Source organism: Mobula hypostoma, chromosome 6 (assembly GCF_963921235.1).
Source record: "Mobula hypostoma chromosome 6, sMobHyp1.1, whole genome shotgun sequence".
Classification (NCBI taxonomy): Eukaryota; Metazoa; Chordata; class Chondrichthyes; order Myliobatiformes; family Myliobatidae; genus Mobula; species Mobula hypostoma.
In genome coordinates, this window is record NC_086102.1 from 66429471 (window position 1) to 66450901 (window position 21431).

General features: G+C 40.3%; 1 protein-coding gene across 9 annotated transcripts in view; it reads right to left on the reverse strand.

Moving 5' to 3' along the window:
• The window catches only part of dmd (dystrophin), a 1998855-nt gene that overhangs the window by 1175819 nt on the left and 801605 nt on the right, over positions 1–21431 (reverse strand). For all 9 annotated transcript variants that reach the window (XM_063050913.1, XM_063050911.1, XM_063050907.1 and 6 more), the window contains exons 23-24: positions 16854–16967; positions 13126–13281 (exon numbers count right to left, since the gene is read on the reverse strand). In XM_063050913.1, coding sequence (XP_062906983.1) covers positions 13126–13281; positions 16854–16967 — 270 coding nt within the window. The remainder of the gene's footprint in view (positions 1–13125; positions 13282–16853; positions 16968–21431) is intronic.

The window sequence follows — 21431 nt, forward strand, 5'->3', positions numbered from 1 at the left end:
GTGGAACTCTTCATTAAGATGGAGAGTGATATAGTTAATTCAGTAACAAAGGTTCTGAACTTAAAGAAGGGTAACTTTGAAGGTATGAGACGTGAATTAGCTAAGATAGACGGGCAAAAAATACTTAAAGGGTTGACGGTGGATATGCAATGGCAAGCATTTAAAGATCGCATGGATGAACTACAACAATTGTTCATCCCAGTTTGGCAAAAGAATAAACTAGGGGAGGTAGTGCACCCGTGGCTGACAAGGGAAATTAGGGATAGTGTCAATTCCAAAGAAGAAACATACAAATTAGCCAGAAAGAGTCACACACCTGAGGACTGGGAGAAATTCAGAGTCCAGCAGAAGAGGACAAAGGGATTAATTGGGAAAGGGAAAAAAGATTATGAGAGAAAGCTGGCAGGGAATATTAAAAGCTGACTGTAAAAGCTTTTATATATATGTGAAAAGAAAAAGATTGATTAAGACAAATGTAGGTCCCTTATAGTCAGTAACAGGTGAATTGATCATGGGGAACAAGGACATGGCAGACCAATTGAATAACTACTTTGGTTCTGTCTTCACTAAGGAGGACTATTTAATCTTCCGGAAATAGTAGGGGACCAAGGGTCTAGTGAGATGGAGGAACTGAGGGAAGTACATGTTAGTAGGGAAGTGGTGTTAGGTAAATTGAAGGGATTAAAGGCAGATAAGTTCCCACGGCCAGATGGTCTGCATCCCAGAGTGCTTAAGGAAGTAGCCCAAGAAATAGTGGATGCATTAGTGATAATTTTTCAAAACTCTTTAGATTCTGGATTAGTTCCTGAGGATTGGAGGGTTGCTAATGTAACCCCACTTTTTAAAAAAGCAGGGAGAGAGAGACCGGGGAATTATAGACCGATAAGCCTGACATCAGTGGTGGGGAAAATGCTAGAGTCAGTTATCAAAGATGTGATAACAGCACATTTGGAAAGCGGTGAAATCATCGGACAAAGTCAGCATGGATTTGTGAAAGGAAAATCAAGTCTGACAAATCTCATAGAATTTTTTGAGGATGTAACTAGTAGAGTGGATAGGGGAGAACCAGTGGTTGTGGTATACTTGGATTTTCAAAAGGCTTTTGACAAGGTGCCACACAGGAGATTAATGTGCAAACTTAAAGCACACAGTATTGGAGGTATGGTATTGATGTGGATAGAGAACTGGTTGGCAGATAGGAAGCAAAGAGTGGGAATAAACGGGACCTTTTCGGAATGGCAGGCAGTGACTAGTGGGGTACAGCAAGGCTCAGTGCTGGGACCCCAGATGTTTACAATGTATATTAATGACTTAGCCGAGGGAATTAAATGCAGCATCTCCAAGTTTGCGGATGACACAAAGCTGGGCGGCAGTGTTAGCTGTGAGGAGGATGCTAAGAGGATGCAGGGTGACTTGTATAGGTTAGGCGAGTGGGCAAATTCATGGTAGATGCAATTTAATGTGGATAAATGTGAGATTATCCACTTTGGTGGCAAGAACAGGAAAACAGATTATTATCTGAATGGTGGCCGATTAGGAAAAGGGGAGGTGCAACGAGTCCTGGGTGTCATTGTACACCCGTCATTGAAAGTGGGCATGCAGGTACAGCAGGCGGTGAAAAAGGCGAATGGTATGCTGGCATTCATAGCAAGAGGATTCGGATCCAGGTGCAGGGAGGTACTACTGCGGTTGTACAAGGCCTTGGTGAGACCACACCTGGAGTATTGTGTGCAGTTTTGGTCCCCTAATCTGAGGAAAGACATTCTTGCCATAGAGGGAGTACAAAGGAGATTCACCAGATTGATTCCTGGGATGGCAGGACTTTCATATGATGAAAGACTTGATCGACTAGGCTTATAATCTCTGGAATTTATAAGATTATAGACAATAGACAATAGGTGCAGAAGTAGACCATTCGGCCCGTCGAGCCTGCACCGCCATTCTGAGATCATGGCTGATCATCTACTATCAATACCCGGTTCCTGCCTTGTCCCCATAACTCTTGATTCCCCTATCCATAAGATACCTATCTAGCTCCTTCTTGAAAGCATCCAGAGAATTGGCCTCCACTGCCTTCTGAGGCAGCGTGTTCCACACCTCCACAACTCTCTGGGAGAAGAAGTTCCTCCTCAACTCTGTCCTAAGTGACCTACCCCTTATTCTTAAACCATGCCCTCTGGTATTGAACTCTCCCAGCATCTGCAACATATTTCCTGCCTCTATCTTGTCCAATCCCTTAATAATCTTATATGTCTCAATCAGATCCCCCCTCAATCTCCTTAATTCCAGCGTGTACAAGCTCAATCTCTCTAACCTCTCTAAGAAAGACAGTCCGGACATCCCAGGAATTAACCTCGTGAACCTACGCTGCACCTCCTCCACAGCCAGGATGTCCTTCCTTAACCCTGGAGACCAAAACTGCACACAATACTCCAGGTGTGGTCTCACCAGGGCCCTGTACAAATGCAAAAGGATTTCCTTGCTCTTGTACTCAATTCCCTTTGTAATAAAGGCCAACATTCCATTAGCCTTCTTCACTGCCTGCTGCACTTGCTCATTCACCTTCAGAGACTGATGAACAAGTACTCCTAGATCTCTTTGTACTTCTCCCTTACCTAACTCCACACCGTTCAGATAATAATCTGCCTTCCTGTTCTTGCTCCCAAAGTGAATAACCTCACACTTATTCACATTAAACACCATCTGCCAAGTTTCTGCCCACTCACCCAGCCTATCCAAGTCACCTTGAATTCTCCTAACATCCTCATCACATGTCACACTGCCACCCAGTTTAGTATCATCAGCAAACTTGCTGATGTTATTCACAATGCCTTCCTCTAAATCATTGACGTAGATCGTAAACAGCTGAGGTCCCAATACTGAGCCCTGTGGCACCCCACTAGTCACCACCTGCCATTCCAAGAAACACCCATTCACTGCTACACTTTGCTTTCTATCTGCCAACCAGTTTTCTATCCATGTCAATATTCTCCCCCCAATGCCATGAGCTCTGATTTTACCCACCAATCTCCTATGCGGTACCTTATCAAATGCCTTCTGAAAGTCAAGGTACACCACATCCACTGGATCTCCCGCGTCTATCTTCCTGGTTACATCCTCGAAAAATTCCAATAGATTAGTCAAGCATGATTTGCCCTTGGTAAATCCATGCTGGCTCGGCCCAATCCTATCACTGCTATCAAGATATGCCGCTATTTCATCTTTAATAATGGACTCTAGCATCTTCCTCACTACTGATGTTAGGCTGACAGGGCGATAGTTCTCTGTTTTCTCCCTCCCTCCTTTCTTAAAGAGTGGGATAACATTAGCTATTCGCCAATCCTCAGGAACTGATCCTGAATCTAAGGAACATTGGAAAATGATCACCAATGCATCCGCAATTTCCAGAGCCACCTCCTTTAGTACCCTAGGATGCAGACTATCTGGACCTGGGGATCTGTTAGCCTTCAGTCCCATCAGTCTACTCATCACCGTTTCCTTCCTAATGTCAATCTGTTTCAGTTCCTCTGTTACCCTTTGTCCTTGGCCCATCCATACATCTGGAAGATTGCTTGTGTCTTCCCTAGTGAAGACAGATCCAAAGTTCTCATTAAATTCGTCTGCCATTTCTCTGTTTCCCATAACAATTTCTCCCAATTCATTCTTCAAGGGCCCAACATTGTTCTTAACTATCTTCTTTCTCTTCACATACCTAAAAAAACTTTTGCTATCCTCCTTTATATTCCTAGCTAGCTTGCGTTCATACCTCATTTTTTCTCCCCGTATTGCCTTTTTAGTTAAGTTCTGTTGCTCCTTAAAAATTTCCCAATCATCCGTCTTCCCACTCACCTTAGCTTCTTTTTTAATGCTATGCTATCTCTGACTTCCTTTGTCAACCACTGTGGCCACTTTCCCCCCTTTGAATCCTTCCTTCTCCGGGGGATGAACTGATTTTGCACCTTGTGCATTATTCCCAAGAATACCTGCCATTGCTGTTCCACTGTCTTTTCTGCTAGGATATCCGATCAGTCAATGTTGGCCAGCTCCTCCCTCATGGCTCCATAGTCTCCTTTGTTCAACTGCAATACTGACACTTCTGATCTGCCCTTATCCCTCTCAACTTGCAGATAAAAACTTATCATATTATGGTCACTACCTCCTAATGGCTCCTTTACTTCAAGATCACTTATCAAATCCTGTCACTGCACAACACTAAATCCAGAATAGCCTTATCCCTGGTCGGCTCTCGTACAAACTGCTCCAAAAATGCATCCCGTAGGCACTCTACAAACTCCCTATCCTGGGGTCCAGTACCAACCTGATTTTCCCAGTTCACCTGCATGTTGAAATCCCCCATAACTACTGCGACATTTCCTTTGCCACATGCCATTGTTAACTCCCTATTCAACTTGCACCCAATATCCATGCTACTGTTTGGGGGCCTGTAGATAACACCTATTTAGGGTCTTTTTGCCCTTACTGTTCCTCAGTTCTATCCACACTGACTCTACTTCTCCTGATTCGATGTCCCCCCTTGCAAAGGACTGAATCTCATTCCTCACCAACAGGGCCATCCCACCCCCTCTGCCCACCTTTATGTCCCTTCGATAGCACGTATACCCTTGTACATTCAATTCCCAGGTCTGATCCCCCTGCAGCCATGTCTCCGTTATCCCAACAACATCATAGTTACCCATTCGCACCTGAGCTTCAAACTCATCTGCCTCATTTCTGACACTTCGTGCATTCAGATATAGAATTTTTAACCCATTTCTCCTCTCTCTGTTTAAATCGCTACCTATTGTGCATAACCCAGCTAGCCGAACTCTCACCAGTCTATACATCCCTTGAATTTTGTTGTCCTTCTTAAATTTACTTACTCTTTCTGCACATTTAACTCCATGCTCCGTCAGACCATTCCTCTGCATATGTATCCTCCTTATCACTCGTTCCGCCTCACCTTTCTCTACTTCACACTTAATATTCCGGAACCGTGTCGTCCCCACCTGTCCTTTATACTTCATCTCGCTATCCTCTCTCACATTCTGGATCCCTGCCCCCTGCAAATTTAGTTTAAACCCCCCAAGCAGCACTAGCAAACTCTCCTGCAAGAATGTTAGTACCCCTCCAGTTCAGGTGTAAACTGTCCCGTCGGAACAGATCCCACCTTCCCTGGAACAAAGCCCAATTATCTAAAAAGCTGAAGCCCTCCCTCCCGCACCATCCTCTCAGCCACGCATTGATCTGTATAATCCTTCTGTTCCACGCCTCACTCGCACGTGGCACAGGTAGCAATCCTGAGATTGTTACCCTGGAGGTCCTGCCCTTCAGCTTCGCACCTAATTCCCTGAACTCACTACGCAGGACCCCCTCACTCTTCCTATCCACGTCGTTGGTCCCTACATGGACCACAACATCTGGATTCTTGCCCTCCCTCTCGAGAATAACCTGCACCCGATCTGAGATGTCCCGGACCCCGGCACCAGGGAGGCAACATACCATCCGCGACTCCCGATCTCCCCCACAAAATCTCCTATCTGCCCCCGTGACTATAGAATCCCCTATCACTACCGCTGTCCTCTCTTCCCTCCTCCCCTTCTGAGTCGAGGCTCCAACTTCAGTGCCAGAGTCAGGACCACTGCAACTTGTTCCTGGTAGGTCATCCCCACCAACAGCATCCAAAATGGTATACTTATTATTGATGGGAATGGCCACAGGGGTGCTCTGCACTCTCTGCCTGCTCCCCCTCCATCTCCTGACAGTCACCCAGTTGCCTACCTCCCGTATTTTCGGTGTGACTACCTCCCGATAGCTCTTATCTATCTCTGTCTCTGCCTCCCAAATGATCCATAGTTCATCCAGCTTTAGTGGGGATTGAGGGGGGATCTTATTGAAATGTATAAAATTCTAAAGGGATTGGACAGGCTAGATGTAGGAAGATTGTTCCTGATGTTGGGGAAGTCCAGAATGAAGGGTCACAGTTTGAGGATAAAGGGGAAGCCTTTTAGGACCGAGATGAGGAAAAACTTCTTCACACAGAGAGTGATGAATCTGTGGAATTCTCTGCCACAGGAAACAGTTGAGGCCAGTTCATTGGCTATGTTTAAGAGGGAGCTAGATATGGCCCTTGTGACTAAAGGGATCAGGGGGTATGGAGAGAAGGCAGGTACAGGGTTCTGAGTTGGAAGATCAGCCATGATCATACTGAATGGCGGTCCAGGCTCGAAGGGCCGAATGGCCTACTCCTGCACCTATTTTCCATGTTTCTATGTCTCTAATCACTAAAGTCTAGCATTGTTCCAGGGGACTAGAAAATTGCAATTATCACTCCACTCTTCAAGAAGGGTGGAAGGCAGAAGAAAGGAAATTACAGGCCAGTTATCCTAAATTCAGTGGTTGGAAAAATGTGGAGTTCATTACTAAGGATGAGGTTTGGGTTACTTGGAGGCACTTGATAAAATAGGTAAAGGTCAAGATGGTTACCTGCAGGGGAAATCTTGCCTGACAAATCTGTTGAAATTCTTTGAGGAAATAACAAGACAAAGGACAGCCAGTTGTTGTTTACTTGAATTCTCAGAAGGCCATTGACAGAGTGCCACACATGAGGCTGCTTAACAAGCTACTCTGCAGCTGGATCTTCAGCTTCCTCACAGACAGGACCCAGGCTGTAAAAATAGGGAACAAGCTCTCCTCTACAATCACTGTGAGCACCGGTACCCCACAAGGCTGTGTACTCAGCCCCCTGCTGTACTCTCTGTGCACCCATGATTGTCTCTCCAAGTTTCCATCGAACTCAATATATAAGTTTGCTGATGACACCACAATAGTAGGCTGTATCTCTGGTAATGGTGAGTTTGAGTACAGAGAGGAAATTAAGAACCTGGTGGCATGGTGCAAAGACAATAACCTATCCCTCAACGCCAGCAAGACGAAGGAATTGGTTGTTGACTTCAGAAGGAGTAGCGGACCACACGACCCCATTTACATAGGCGGTTCGCAAGTGGAACAGGTCAAAAGCTTTAAATTCCTCGGGGTCAATATCACAAATGACCTGACTCGGTCCAACCATGCAGGGTCCACTGCAGGAAGGCCCACCAGCACCTTTACTTCCTGAGAAAACTAAAGAAATTTGGCCTGTCCCCTAAAACCCTCACTAATTTTTACAGATGTACCGTAGAAAGCATTCTTCTAGGGTGCATCACAACCTGGTATGGAAGTTGTCCTGTCCAAGACCGAAAGAAGCTGCAGAAGATCATGAACAAGGCACAGCGTATCACACAAACCAATCTTCCGTCCTTGGACTCACTTTACACCGCACGCTGTCAGAGCAGTGCTGCCAGGATAATCAAGGACATGACCCACCCAGCCAACATACTGGGAAAGTCCCTCTTTCCTCCGGGAGAAGGCTCAGGAGCTTGAAGACTCATACAGCCAGATTTGGGAACAGCGTCTTTCCAACTGTAATAAGACTGTTGAATGGATCCTGACCCAGATCTGGGCCGTACCCTCCAAATATCCAGACCTGCCCCTCGGTTTTTTTGCACTACCTTACTTTCCACTTTCTGTTTTCTATTTATAATTTATAATTTAAATTTTTAATATTTACTATCGATTTGTACTTCAGGGAGCGCAAAGCGCAGAATCAAATATCGCTGTGATGATTGCATGCTCTAGTATCAATTGTTTGGCGACAATAAAGTAAAGTACTTGTTCATGGTATTACAGGAAAGATACTCACATGGATAGAGCATTGGCTGACTGGCAGGATGGAAAGAGTGAGAATAAAGGGGGATTTTTCTGGTTAGCTGCTGTTGACTAGTGTTTTATAGGGGCAGGTATTGAGGCTGCTTCTTTTCATGTTATATGTTAATGATTTGATTGATAGAATTGATAGCTATATGGCCAAGTTTGCATATAAGTTAAAGATAGATGGAGGGCCAGGTAGTGTTGAAGAAGCAGGAAGTCTGCAAAAGGACTTAAACAGGTTGAAGGAATGGCCTAAGTAGTAGCAGGTAGAATATAGTGTAGGGAAATGTATGGTCATGACCTTCAGTAGAAGGAATAAAGCCATAGACTATTTTCTAAATGGGGAAAAATTTCAAAAACCAGAGGTGCAAAGAACTTGGGAGTCCATGTGCAGGATTCCCTAGTGGTTTATTTGCAGGTCGAGTCTGTGGTAAGGAAGGCAAATGCAATGTTAGCATTCATTTCATAAGGACTAGAATATAAAAGCAAGGATGTAATGCTGAGGTTTTATAAGACATTGGTCAGGCCACGCTTCAAAGATTGTGAACAGTTTTAGGCCCCTTATTTTTAAAAAAGACGTGTTAGCATTGCAGAGGGTCCAGAGGATATTCATAAGAACGATCCCAGGAATAAAAGGGCTAGTGTATGAAGTGTGTTTGGTGGCTTTGGGCCTGTACTCACTAGATTTTAGAAGAATGAGGGGGTATCTCATTGAATCCTAGACAGAGTGGATGTGGAGAGGATGTTTCCTATCATGAATGAATCTAGACCCCGAGAGCACAGCCTCAGAACAGAGAGACAACCTTTAAAACAGAGATGAGGAGGAATTTCTTTAGCCAGAGGGTAATGAATCTGTGGAATTTATTGCTATGTATGTCTGTGGTGGCCAAGTCATTGAGTATATTTAAAGCGGATTCTGATAGGTTCTTGATTGATCAGGACATCAAAGGTTATGGAAATAAGGCAGGAAAATGGGGTTGTGAGGGATAAGAAATCAGCCATGTTGGAATGGCAGTGCAGACTTAATGGGCTGAATGGCCTAATTCTGCTCCTTTGTCTTATGGTGTTAACTCATAAGATTGGTGATCAAGAAAGAAGACAACATTGCTGGTGGAACCATTTTGTCAACTTCTGGTGTTGTACATATTTACGTAGAAATTGGAGAATTATCAAAATACAAAATAACAAGCTCAGCCATCCTTTGTTTCTGACATGATTAAATATTATTGCTGCTTCCAGTTACACAATTACTTTTATGGTACTTTTAGACATCGTCTGATGCAATTCCTCAACTCTTGTGGAACGTCATCTGCAGCTTTACTTGGACCTTTACAATATTTAGGAGGACCTAGGGATAAGGAATAAGAGACTTTAGATACTTAGATCAGCTAGTGAAGCAGGAATTGTTCTTCTGAGAACAGAGAATATTGAGAGGTAATTTCATACCTACATTCAAAATAAAGAAAGATCCACCCAGAGTGGTAAATTGAAACCCCTCCCATTGTCAAGTATTGACATATCAGAGGATGAAGAGCTTATTTGGTTGCCTGAAGAACCAAGATGGCTGAGGAGATGTAAGGAATGGGATAAATACATCACAAGAGGACAAACAATCCCTTCATGCAATTAGTTGTTTGACGTAGAATTTTTTGTCTAAAAGAGTATTGGAAACAGATACAACTGATGTTTTGGACAAATGGTTGAGGGAGAAAAACATTGCAAATCTTTGAGGATAATACTATGGAATAGGACTGACTGTATTGTCCTTAAAGAGCCCCAGCTGATACTCAAATAGGTGGACTTGTAGGTAGTGAAGGTTATGAAAAATTATATTAGTATCTTGATCAGCTCCGAATGTGGGCTGAGGATTGGTGAATGGCTTTCAGTCCAGATAAATATGAGGTACTACATTTTGGTAGGTCAAAACAGGGTACGACTTTAAACAATGAAAGGTGGTGCCCTAGAGTATTATGGAACAGAAGAACCTAGGAATGCAAGGGCATATTTCTCTGAAAGCAGCATCATAGGTAGATAGGGTGGTGAAGAAGGCATTTGGCATGTTGATCTTCATCAGTCAGGGCTCTGAGTATAGGAATTTTGATGGAGGTATACAAGATGTTGGTTAGGCCTCACTTAGAGTTTTCACTATGTATAGTTTTCCTCTGTGGAATTTATTGCAATTTATTGGAATTTATTAATACTCAGAATTTATTAATTTATTCATACATTTCTCCAGCAATGGAAAAGAGACTAGAAGCAGCTGAATTATGGTTCTACAGGAGAATGTTAAAAATATCATGGATCACACACACATCAAATGAATAAGTTCTCAGTAGAGCCCAAGCAGTTCGATCACTCATACCAACAATAAGAGAAAGACAACTCAGATTCATAGGACACATCATGCCGAAAGATGAACTGGAAAAACTCATACTCTCTGGAAAGATTGAAGGGAGCAAAGCTAGAGGAAGACCTCGGCTTATATACATCAAAAGCATAGCCAGGTGGCTACACATTGGGGAAATGGAAGTCATCCAAAAAAACGAAGGATAGATCTATATGAAAAACTATGGTCACCAAAGTCCGCATCGGATATGGTACCTAGACAGACATAGTTTTCATCACCCTGTTATGGAAAAGAAGTTATTAAATTGGAAGTAGTGCAGAGATTATTTACGAGGACATTGTCTGGATGTGGGTGCCTGATTTACGAGAGAGGTTACATGGACTTGGACTTTATTCTCTGCAATACAGGAGTTTGAGGGGTGACCAGATAGAGATACTGTACTGTATATCAAAATCATAAAGGGATAGACAGGATGAAAGCACAATCTTTTTATTTTTCAGCTGAAGTCAAGAGGACAGAGGTTTAAGATCAAAGGCAAGAGATTTAAAAGGGGCATCAGGGATAGGGTGGTGTGTATTTGGAATGAGCTGCCATAAGTGGTTGAGGCAGGCACATTAGCAACATTTAAAATCCATTTACAGAAGTACAAGGATCAGAGAGATTCAGTGGGTACTGGGCCAAACAATGGCAGGTGGTACTTGCTTACTGTACAACACAGTCAGCATGGATGATTTGGGCCAAAAGGCACATTTCCACGCTGTATACCTCTACAACTGACATGGACCCAATGGCCTGAATAACCTTCTTTCCATCCCATAATGAGTCAATTATTCTGATTGTCTTGTTAGGCTTGTACTCTTTATGTAAAAAAAGGAAGTTAAAGAGAGTTAAACAATATTCTTCATAAGACTACACAAGCAGGCAGATGTTTCTATTTCTGGGAAAAGGTAAAAGAAACATGAAATCAGACTTTATAGAAGCAGTGTCAGCAGAGGTATTTACCGTGAGTTAACACAAGCCAATGGATACATGGACCCAGAATATCTCTCTGTTGACTGCATATATAAAGTGCATTGGATGTGCATCAAGCATTTTACTAACCAACATTTTCAAAAATCACACATCCAGTCATAGAATATCTGTCTGAATGCCTAGTGATATTTTGTTTTTGCCATGTAAGATTATATTATACAGAATTCTGGACTGTTTTTAGGGTAGATAAACATACAAAATTATTTTCATGTTCAAATTTAAATCTTTTTGACATTTTATTCTTCGTTCTGAATATCTTAAAAGTTTGATTTGAAATCTGCACACAGAAGCATAATGATTTATTTCATCCACAAGGCTACAAAATAATGCTTCAAAATGATTGCTTTTTGATGTAGATGAGCTGTTCCTGTGCAATAAACTAAACTATTGGCAAAATATACTAATATAAATGTTATTACTTGGAATACATAATTTCTCACAAGCAAGTTTACATGATTAAATAAACCAGTTGGAAAGAGCACTGTTTATCACTTTTTGGCCATTAACGATACTTTTTAAAAACAATCTGAATCTGTTTCCTTGATAAGAAATATATATTGAATGTCATGCCTTAAGGAAATTGTGCTTGGCATTTTAAAGCATAGATATCAAATCAAGTCAGTTCTGACTCGCCAAGTTATGATTCTTTATGTGCCACCAAGAGAATATGAATTTTTGGCTTGTTGATTTTGTTTTCCTTTTGTCCCATCATCTCCTCAAAATATAATTTTTGTTTGATGGCTCACCTCTCAGTTGGGAGTGAAAATGGACTACAACAAGGCATTTCCTTCCCTAAGGACATTAATGTACCCAATACATTTCTGAAACAACCCATAGTTTCATAGTCAACAGTACTGTCAACAGCTTTCCATTCAGCTTATTTAAATTAATTTACATATTCAAATTTGGCATGAAGGCATTTACTTTAATCTCTCCAGACTTTTGATGTAAACTCTGGATTAATTATCAGTAACATAACTACAATACTACTTCATTTAAGATGGAAGAGATATTTTTGTTTACTTTGAAAATCAGCAAAGCAAACTGTACACTGAAATGCCCTTTATTATTGCCAAAATGTTGTTTCAGCCTGGCTCTGAGCACTAATTCCAAATACAATTATTATTGAAGTCTCCTGTATTTATCAAACAGTTGTAAACAATAAGATAAAACAAGAAATGCTGGAACTTTGCATCAAATCCAACATATAAGAACTTGACAGGATACCTCAAAAGTCAAGACTTCATATTATCCCATTCTGAAATTATTTAAAATTTAAAAATAAGTGTGGTTCACTTAATTATTTATTAATACTCTAAAAGGTACTGAAACTTTTCATACTGATCGCATTCAGTTCTTCCATTTTCTTTAGAATTGACCACAAAAGAAATGTCATATCAGGCACTGAGGGAAAGAGGGGAAAGAATTTGCTGTAAACTTTGATTAGCTCAAAGTTGATGCCTCTTCATAGAATTTAATAGCATCAACTTTATTTTCCACTTGACCATGGTAGAATGTCAAAGCTTAACCAAACAGGAAATGTCTAATTCAGACAAACACTGCCCAAAATTACCTCTTCTCCATGCACTACTCATAAAGCTACACTCCATATTTGGGCTAAAATTCAGTATCTTTCCAATGATTCAAAGCCAACAGATTTATTGAATTATTTCATATTGATTGCTTGATCAGGTGATGCATACACTCAAGTATTCATGAAGCTTTTCACCATTTTCACTTGCATTAATTATAATACAACTGAAATAATACCTACATTCTTCCCCAACAGTACTGTTCTATAACAAAAATGAAACATTTGCCTGAAAGTATACACTCTATCATGCTTCAATGCACACAAATCTCATTTAATGTTGCACTGGCAGCCAAACTGTTTGACATAGCCCAATTTTCTTCTAGGTACTGAAGGTAAATAATCATACACTGAATATTATCTTATTTGATTTTCAAAAACCTTGATTGTCCAAGTCTAAAGCACTCACCTGTTTACAAATATTATCCCAACATCCATTCAGATCAGCAAGTTCGGTCTGTAATTTGCTCACATATTCAGGCTCAGCTTGGCTTTTCAAGGTTTCTCCAACTTCATTAATACCATTTAAGCTGGGCTGGATAGTTTGGATGTCATTCACTAAAGCCTAAAAAGGAAATGTGTCACAGTTATCAAAATGCCTATAACCACAAAAACACACATAAAATGCTGGAGGAACTCAGCGGGCCAGGCAGCATCTAAGGAAAAGAGTTAAAGTTGACATTTCTGGCCGAGACCCCTCTGATGAATTGTGTGTGTTACTTTGGATTTCCAGCACCTGCAGATTCTCTCATGTTTGTACCTGTAAACATAGTTGAAACATGGGACAAAGCTCTGTATTATTATGAAAGCTATGCTTCAGTTGGAGAGCCAATCTACTTCTAATACAAATAATTGTGTACTAAGTTAAAACAAATTTGAGTAAATGCAGAATATTTCAAAGTAAACATCTAAATATTCATTACCCAGAAACATCTCTGATTGAACAGAAGTGTGTTGGAAGTACTCAGATGGAGTTAGCTGATATACATTTTGTATGCTTTAGCAACGGTGCAGACATCTACCTTACTGGTATGTTGAACTCTCGATTTCTTCCAGAAGTGTAAATAAGGAAAGACTTGCGGCATATCATAACACTACAAATATTACATTTCTAATCAGACAGCTATCAGGATTTGGCCAGGAAATCATGCTGTATGACAACAAAAATAATACATTATATCAGCAAGCTAAAAGCATATTTAATGCAAAAGTTCAAAAATATCATGGAGAGATTGAGAACAAAAATCAGTTTAGGAATGTCATTAAGGTGAGATAGAAATACTGTCTTTAACTCACTGGAAGTTTTCTTTCTTTAAATTAAGGCAGTCAATTTTTCATTATCACAAAGAGTGATTTCCTTCCTAAAGGAAGAACCATCTCATCTTCTTTCAGGCACTTGATTTTTTTCAAGCATTATCACTAAACATCTAATCCCAAAGCATTCTGCCATCCACTCAAATAGCTTTGTACTGGTGAGAGTAGATAACTTTATTTCTTACACCAACCTGTCAGCTGAAAAAAAATCACATCTACTTTACTTTCACCAGTGAAGTTGAATCCAATCATCTAATTCTAGCCTTTTGTCAAATATGGCTATATTGAAATGCAGGGAGGTTTTGATAGGTATTCATATAATGACATGGACCAGGTCTCACAAAGTAAAGATCTGATAGTATCCCACAATGCAATGTGGAGAAATCCTTTGTTTAAAATAAGTTTCAAGTAATAAACTTTTTCTTTTAAATCAAAATATATCTTGATTTCCTTTGTGGTTTTCAAGTTGCTGGTAAAAAAATAGCTTACTTCAACTCTGCAAGATAGTTCTATTGACATACAAACAACCAACTTACAGTTGTAACCTTTGAACTTTCTCCTTTAAGTCTTTTTCCTTCCTGAGTATTAGATTCACTGCCTCCCGCAACACTCAAGTTTGTTATAGAAGAAATAAACGGGCAGACTATTATTTAAATGGAGAAAGAATTCAAAGTTCTGAGATGCAACGGGACTTGGGAGTCCTCATACAGGATACCCTTAAGGTTAACCTCCAGGTGAGTCGGTAGTGAAGAAGGCGAATGCAATGTTGGCATTCATTTCTAGAGGAATAGTGTATAGAAGCAGGGATGTGATGCTGAGGCTCTATAAGGCACTGGTGAGACCTCACTTGGAGTACTGTGGGCAGTTTTGATCTCCTTATTTAAGAAAGGATGTGCTGACTTTGGAGAGGGTACAGAGAAGATTCACTAGAATGATTCCGGGAATGAGAGGGTTAACATATGAGGAATGTTTGTCCGCTCTTGGACTGTATTCCTTGGAGTTTAGAAGAATGAGGGGAGACCTCATAGAAATATTTCAAATGTTGAAAGGCATGGACAGAGTGGTTGTGGCAAAGTTGTTTCCCATGATGGGGGAGTCTAGTACGAGAGGGCATGACTTAAGGATTGAAGGACGCCCATTCAGAACAGAAATGCGAAGAAATTTTTTTAGTCAGAGGGTGGTGAATCTATGGAATTTGTTGCCACGGGCAGCAGTGGAGGCCAAGTCATTGAGTGTATTTAAGGCAGAGATTGATAGGTATCTGAGTAGCCAGGGCATCAAAGGTTATGGCGAGAAGGCGGGGGAGTGGGACTAAATGGGAGAATGGATCAGCTCATGATAAGATGGTGGAGCAGACTCAACGGGCCTTTGTCTTATGGTCTTATAGCTTTTGCCTTCAGGATCAACCCAAGAACAGTTTCTAATAGTCAAATTTCATAGTCACATTTTAGGGACTGCGTCCTTTCCATTTTCTTTTATGCTGAGGTGTTTATCCAATGAGCTAAAAATCACTCTCATAGCTGTGATTTGCTCACTACATTTACTGTAGACTCATGCTGTCAAATTCTCCTTGAAATGGCAAACATTAAGATGAGACCAATGACTCAAAGACTTAGCTCTGAACAGTAATATACACAAAAATTGATAACTATTAAAAGAGATAAAACTGAATGCACTACAAACATCTATAATAACTCAATTAACCCTAATGGAAATTTCAGCATTCGTGGTTTTTTTTTTAAAGAACATACACTGTTTATTAAATAGCACATTGAAGCCTCTTTTATACTTTTACTGACTATTTACCCCAGGTAGACCTTACTTCTTTTGTAATTCTTATTCAGTTCAGGAGCCACTTCTGATGAAACCCCTCTACTGTTTGAAATTCCCTGCTTTTGACTTGGGAGTCAAAATCAACACATTTATCGTTCTTTGGGGAGTAGTTCCCAAACTCCTCAATGCACAATAGAGATTATCTTCGTTGTACATCAAAATATTTCCAAAATATAATATCCTGTCCTGATTAAACAGTCAACAAAAAAATAAAGTAGATACATTACTAACATGTTATTGCTACAGCATTCTTGATACTTAATACCTAAAAGCTGGAAGGCAACTGCACCTTGTTATCTTTTGTATGTACCACCATTTACATTGTTGATTTCAAATTTCACATCCCAATGCATAAGTAAATAAATAAGAAAATAACCTGGGATTTCCAGCAATTTAGCTTTGAACCAGACAGTCTAGCTTTAAAACATGGACAAGAATTAGAATCCTCTCAAGTATACTAAAAAGCCATCACTTTTAAAAATGTATTTACATCTGTCTTAAGAGATTACAATACTACAGAAGTTCTTAATGTTGTCAAGTACACGTATCATTAGTAAAAAAAAAGAAAAGATTAAAACTCAGGCCCTAATCTGTCACCCAAATACATTTTCATCTAAAGGTACCTGCTATCAATGACATGGTTTTTGGAAAGCCAGTAGAACTCTGGGCTAACACACACAAAATGCTGGAGGAACTCAGCAAGTCAGGCAGCATGTATGGAAATAAATAAACAGTCAATGTTTCAGGCTGAGTCCCTTCATGAAGACACCCAGAATTCTGGGTGCCCTGGAGACACTAGATAATACTAATAACACTTTCAAAACTGACAGGAACCAAGCTTCATTATTATGAAGAAAACTGTTTTATTTCTGGTGCAGCTTTCCAGTATCCATCCACCTAATGAACTTCAGATTTCTCTTGCAACTGTTATACAGAAACCTGTAATACTTTACATTAAGACAAGAAATAATAATGAGTTAATTCACTTACAGTACACTGCTCAAGCTGCTTCTCAAGTGCTTCTGAATCACCAAGGGCAGGCCATTCCTCCTTCAAAAAAACATCCACTTCAGCCATCCATTTCTTCAAGGTTTTTGTGTCATTCTGTTCAACAGAATTATAACATTACAAATCAATGAAATCATCATGTTTCGACACATTCCCAAATTCACTCAAGTTTTTGATCACAAATTATTGTCACATTGTATAGCTTGTGCCTAATTTCAGGAATTGCAATTTTTCCAAGCACACAATTACATGTCAAATTTAGTTTATGTGAGAGAGAAAACATTCAAATCTTACTGTATAAAATTGAAGTTATATATCTAATTTTCTTCTTTTTTTCCTGACACTAAAACAAAGGAAAATCACACTGTATTTTCTTCTCATGCAGTATTATTTCATAACTAGCATTTCCTTTTGGGGATCAGTGATGTCTATTCCATAAATGAATGACAAAATATCAAGACTAATGGAGGCACATTCAATTGAATTGCTTTGGCTCAGAAGTAGTTTAATGACTCCTAATCTTTCAAAAGATATGTCAGCATCACTTCTACTCTTTCCTGGCCAAGAGTAAGTCATAGTTGACATCAGCTTTATACATCTGGACACTGCATTATTCCCCATTCTTCTTTACAGAACTGCTCGAGCACTGTCAGATGGAATGAAGAGCCCTTTTCAAGTCCAGGAACAAATTTTCAAATGGATTGAGGTCTGGACTCTTAACCAATCCAGGATATTAACTTTGTTGTTTCTGAGCCATTCCTGTGTCGCTTTGGCTTTATGCTTGGGGTTATTGCCTTGCTGGAAAACAAATCATTTCCCAAGTTGCAGTTCTCTTGCAGACTGCATCAGGTTTTCCTTCAGGATTCCCCTGTACAGTATTTTGCTGCATTTATTTTACCCTCTACCTTCACAAGCCTACCAGGGCCTGCTGCAGTGAAACATCCTCACAGCATGATGCAGCCACCACCACGCTTCATGGTAGGGATGGTATGTTTTTGATGATGTGCAGTGTGAGGCTTACACCAACATTGTGTTTAGTCTGATGGCCAAAAAGCTCAATTTTGGTTTCATCAGATCATAGACCCTTCTTCAAGCAGATTTCAGAATCGCCCACAGGCTTTCTGGCAAACCCTAGCCAAGATTTCATGTGACTTTTTTTTTTTCAAAAGTGGCTTTCTCTTTGCCACTCTCCCATAAAGCTGTGACTGGTGTAGCACCTGGACCACAGTTGTTGTATGCGCAGTCTCTCCCATCTCAGCCACTGAAGCTTGTAACTCCTCTAGAGTTGTCATAGTCCTCCTGGTGGCCTCCCTCACTCTGCCCCTCCTTGCACGGTCATTTAGTTTTTGAGAACAGTCTGCTCTAGACTGATTTACAGCAGTGCCATTTTCTTTCCAATTCTCGATGATTGACTTAACTGTACTCTAAAGAATATTCAGTGACTTGGAAATTTTGCTGTGTCCATCTCCTGACTTGTGCTTTTCTTCGCAGAGTTGCTTGGAGTGTTATTTCGTCTTCATGTTGTAGCTTCTGCCAGGATACTGACTCACCAGCAGATGGACCTTCCAGACACAGGTGTATTTTTCTCCAATCAATTGAAACACCTTGATTTTACACAGTGATCTCCATTTAACTAATTATGTGATTTCTAAAACCAATTGGTGCCCCAGTGATGATTTGGTTTGTCATATTAAAGGGGGTGAGTACTTACACAATCAATTATTTTGTGTTTATATTTGTAATTGATTTAGATCACTTTGTAGAGATCTGTTTTCACTTTGACACTATAAGAGTATTTTCCTGTTGATCAGTGTAAAAAAAAACAAATTAAATCCACTGTGATTCAATGTTGTAAAACTATCAAACATGATGTTGGGAAATGTATAATAATGCAATTTGGTAAAAGGAGCAATAGTGTGGACTAATATTTAAATGAGGAGAAAGTTCAAACATCAGAGGTGCAGAGGGACTTAGGAGTCCTTGTGTAAGACTCCCAGAAGGTTAATTTACTAGTTGAGTCTGTGGTAAAGGCGACAAATGAAATGGTGCCATTTATTTCAAGGGGAATAGAATATAAAAGCAAGGAGATAATGCTGAGGCTTTATAAGACACTAGTCAGGCCCCACTTGGAGTATTGTCAACAGTTTTGTGCCCCATATCTCAGACCAAATGTTTTGTCATTGGAGAGCATTCAGAGGAGGTTCACAAGGATGATTCTGGGAATGAAGAGGTTAACATTTGAGAAGCATTTGGCAGCTTTGGGCCTGTACTCACTGGAATTTAGAAGAATGCAGAGGGAATCTTATTGAACCCTACTGAATGTTGAAAGGACTAGATAAGGTGGGTGTGGAGAGGATGTTTCCTATGGTGGAGGCATCCAGAACCAGAGGGCACAGCCTCAAAATTAAGGGATGATCTTTTAGAACAGAGGTAAGGAGGAATTCTGTTAGCCAGAGAGTAGTAAAGCCGTGGAATGCTCTGCCACAGACTGTGATGGAGGCCAAGTCCATGCGTATATTTAAAGCAGAAGTTGATTGTTTCCTGATTGGGCAGGGCATCAAAAGATATGGCGAAAAGGCAGGTGTAGGGGGTTGAGTGGGATCCGGGATCAGCCATGATGGAATGGCAGAGCAGACTCGATGGGCTGAATGGCCTAATTCTGCTCCTACATCTTATGGTCTTATGAAAACTTCCAGGGGGGGGAGTGGGGGTGAATGCTTTTTTATTTATAGGCACTGTACAGGTCCTCCCGAAGTCACTACAGGGTTCTGTTCCTCTGAACTGTTTGCAACCCAAATAATCTGCAAGTCTGGAGTGCAATTTTGAACTGAGTTTCCGCATAGCAGAAGATTCCTGTAGCCCTGCAGTGGCTGACGAGTCCATTCTGCCTCTCTCCTAAATGCTTGTTCATATGTACATAGGTGTTATAGGAAAGGACCTATAATTTGAACTATGGAAATCAAAGAGATTTAGGCCAGAAGGTGTCTAGTTGTAGAAGCTGACATTATTCTTTTTTTGTGATAATCAGTGTACTTCTATTTTTCATCATTACGTTTAAAGAAAGTCTTCATTGCTGAGTGCCTCAATGAACTTGAGAATGCCGTAACTTGAATTTGGCTTGAACCCAAATAGAATTTTTTTTTCTGCCGGATGAGGCTAGAAAGCTTTATTTAGGCCCAAGTCAAAGCCAAAGACAACTCAATACTAATTAGTAATATTTTCCATTGAGGCCAAATAACCTGTTGGAAAATTTAAGTAGAGTAATAACCTACCATAGACATGCAATGTAATCTGATTTAATATATAATAAATTGGTAGAAATAACCTGATTTATTTTGCATTTTCTGAAGTATTCCTAAGTTCTTGTCATGATGAACAAAACATTGATCACATCTCCCACCAACAGCACCCTTATCTTACACCACAAAAAAAACAAATACTTTACATGGTACAACATGTCTGTAGTAAGATGTATGGTCACGGGATGCTTGATTCATTTCTGCATATCATTTACAAACTTTTTATCTTTTGTTCTGACAGAATGGAATAGATGTTGGGTTTCACCAAAGAAGAACAGAAAAACTAAATTATAACCTTTCTTCAGCCATTCCCAATCATATTTCACCTGTGCTAATATCCCAAAGGAAATCACCGTGCTATTCTTCTTTTTGAAAAACATTTATGGTGCATGAAGTTATCGGGGAGAAGGAAGCACTTTAATAAGGCAATTATATAACAACATTGAATGAAAAATAGTACAATTTACAGTGATTTTAGTCCAAACTTCCAATCTTTATGTGTGCCATGTCAAAAGTTGTTTCAAAAATCATTTCACTCAAAGCACACAAGATGAGAAAAGGCCGTGTCTGAAGAGAAGGGTTATTTTCAAACATGTTTCATATTGCAAGTTAAATGCTTCAGGATTAGAAAGTTTCAGGAGCCTTTGATTTTGTAGCTGCAGTGATGGGAGAGCAGCCAGTGTTTGTCGCTGTTGCCCACGAAATGGACACTGACTTGCTGAGAGTGAGTCTGTTCTCTCCTGTCTTTCAAATGTGAACCCTCGCAGGTGTCTGGCCCCAAAGGAATATTCAAGGACATCTTAAATCAGATTCATGGCTGCAGTAGGAAGTTCCCACCTGCTTTAAAACAGCATCAATCATACCAGTGCCGGAGTAGGATGAGCTGCCTCAGCAACTATCACCTAGTTGCACAGAGATCTACTGTGATGAACTGCTTTGAGAGGTTAATCGTGGCTAGAATTAACTCTCATCTGAGCAAGGACATGGTTCCTGTTGTGTTTGCTAGCCTATAGCTAAGATGAGAGCTAAAGTCAGCATATGTCCTCTTCTCATTGTTCCCATCGAAGAGGAGGTACAAGAGCCTGAAGGCACACACTCAGTGTTTTAAGAACAGCTTCTTCCCCTCCACCATAAGATTTCTGAATAGATAGTGAACCCAAAAACACCTCATTATTTTTCTCTTTTTGCACTACTTATTTATCATTTTATATATATTTTTATAATTTATAGTATATTGTGCTGTATGATTCAGTCTGTGCTG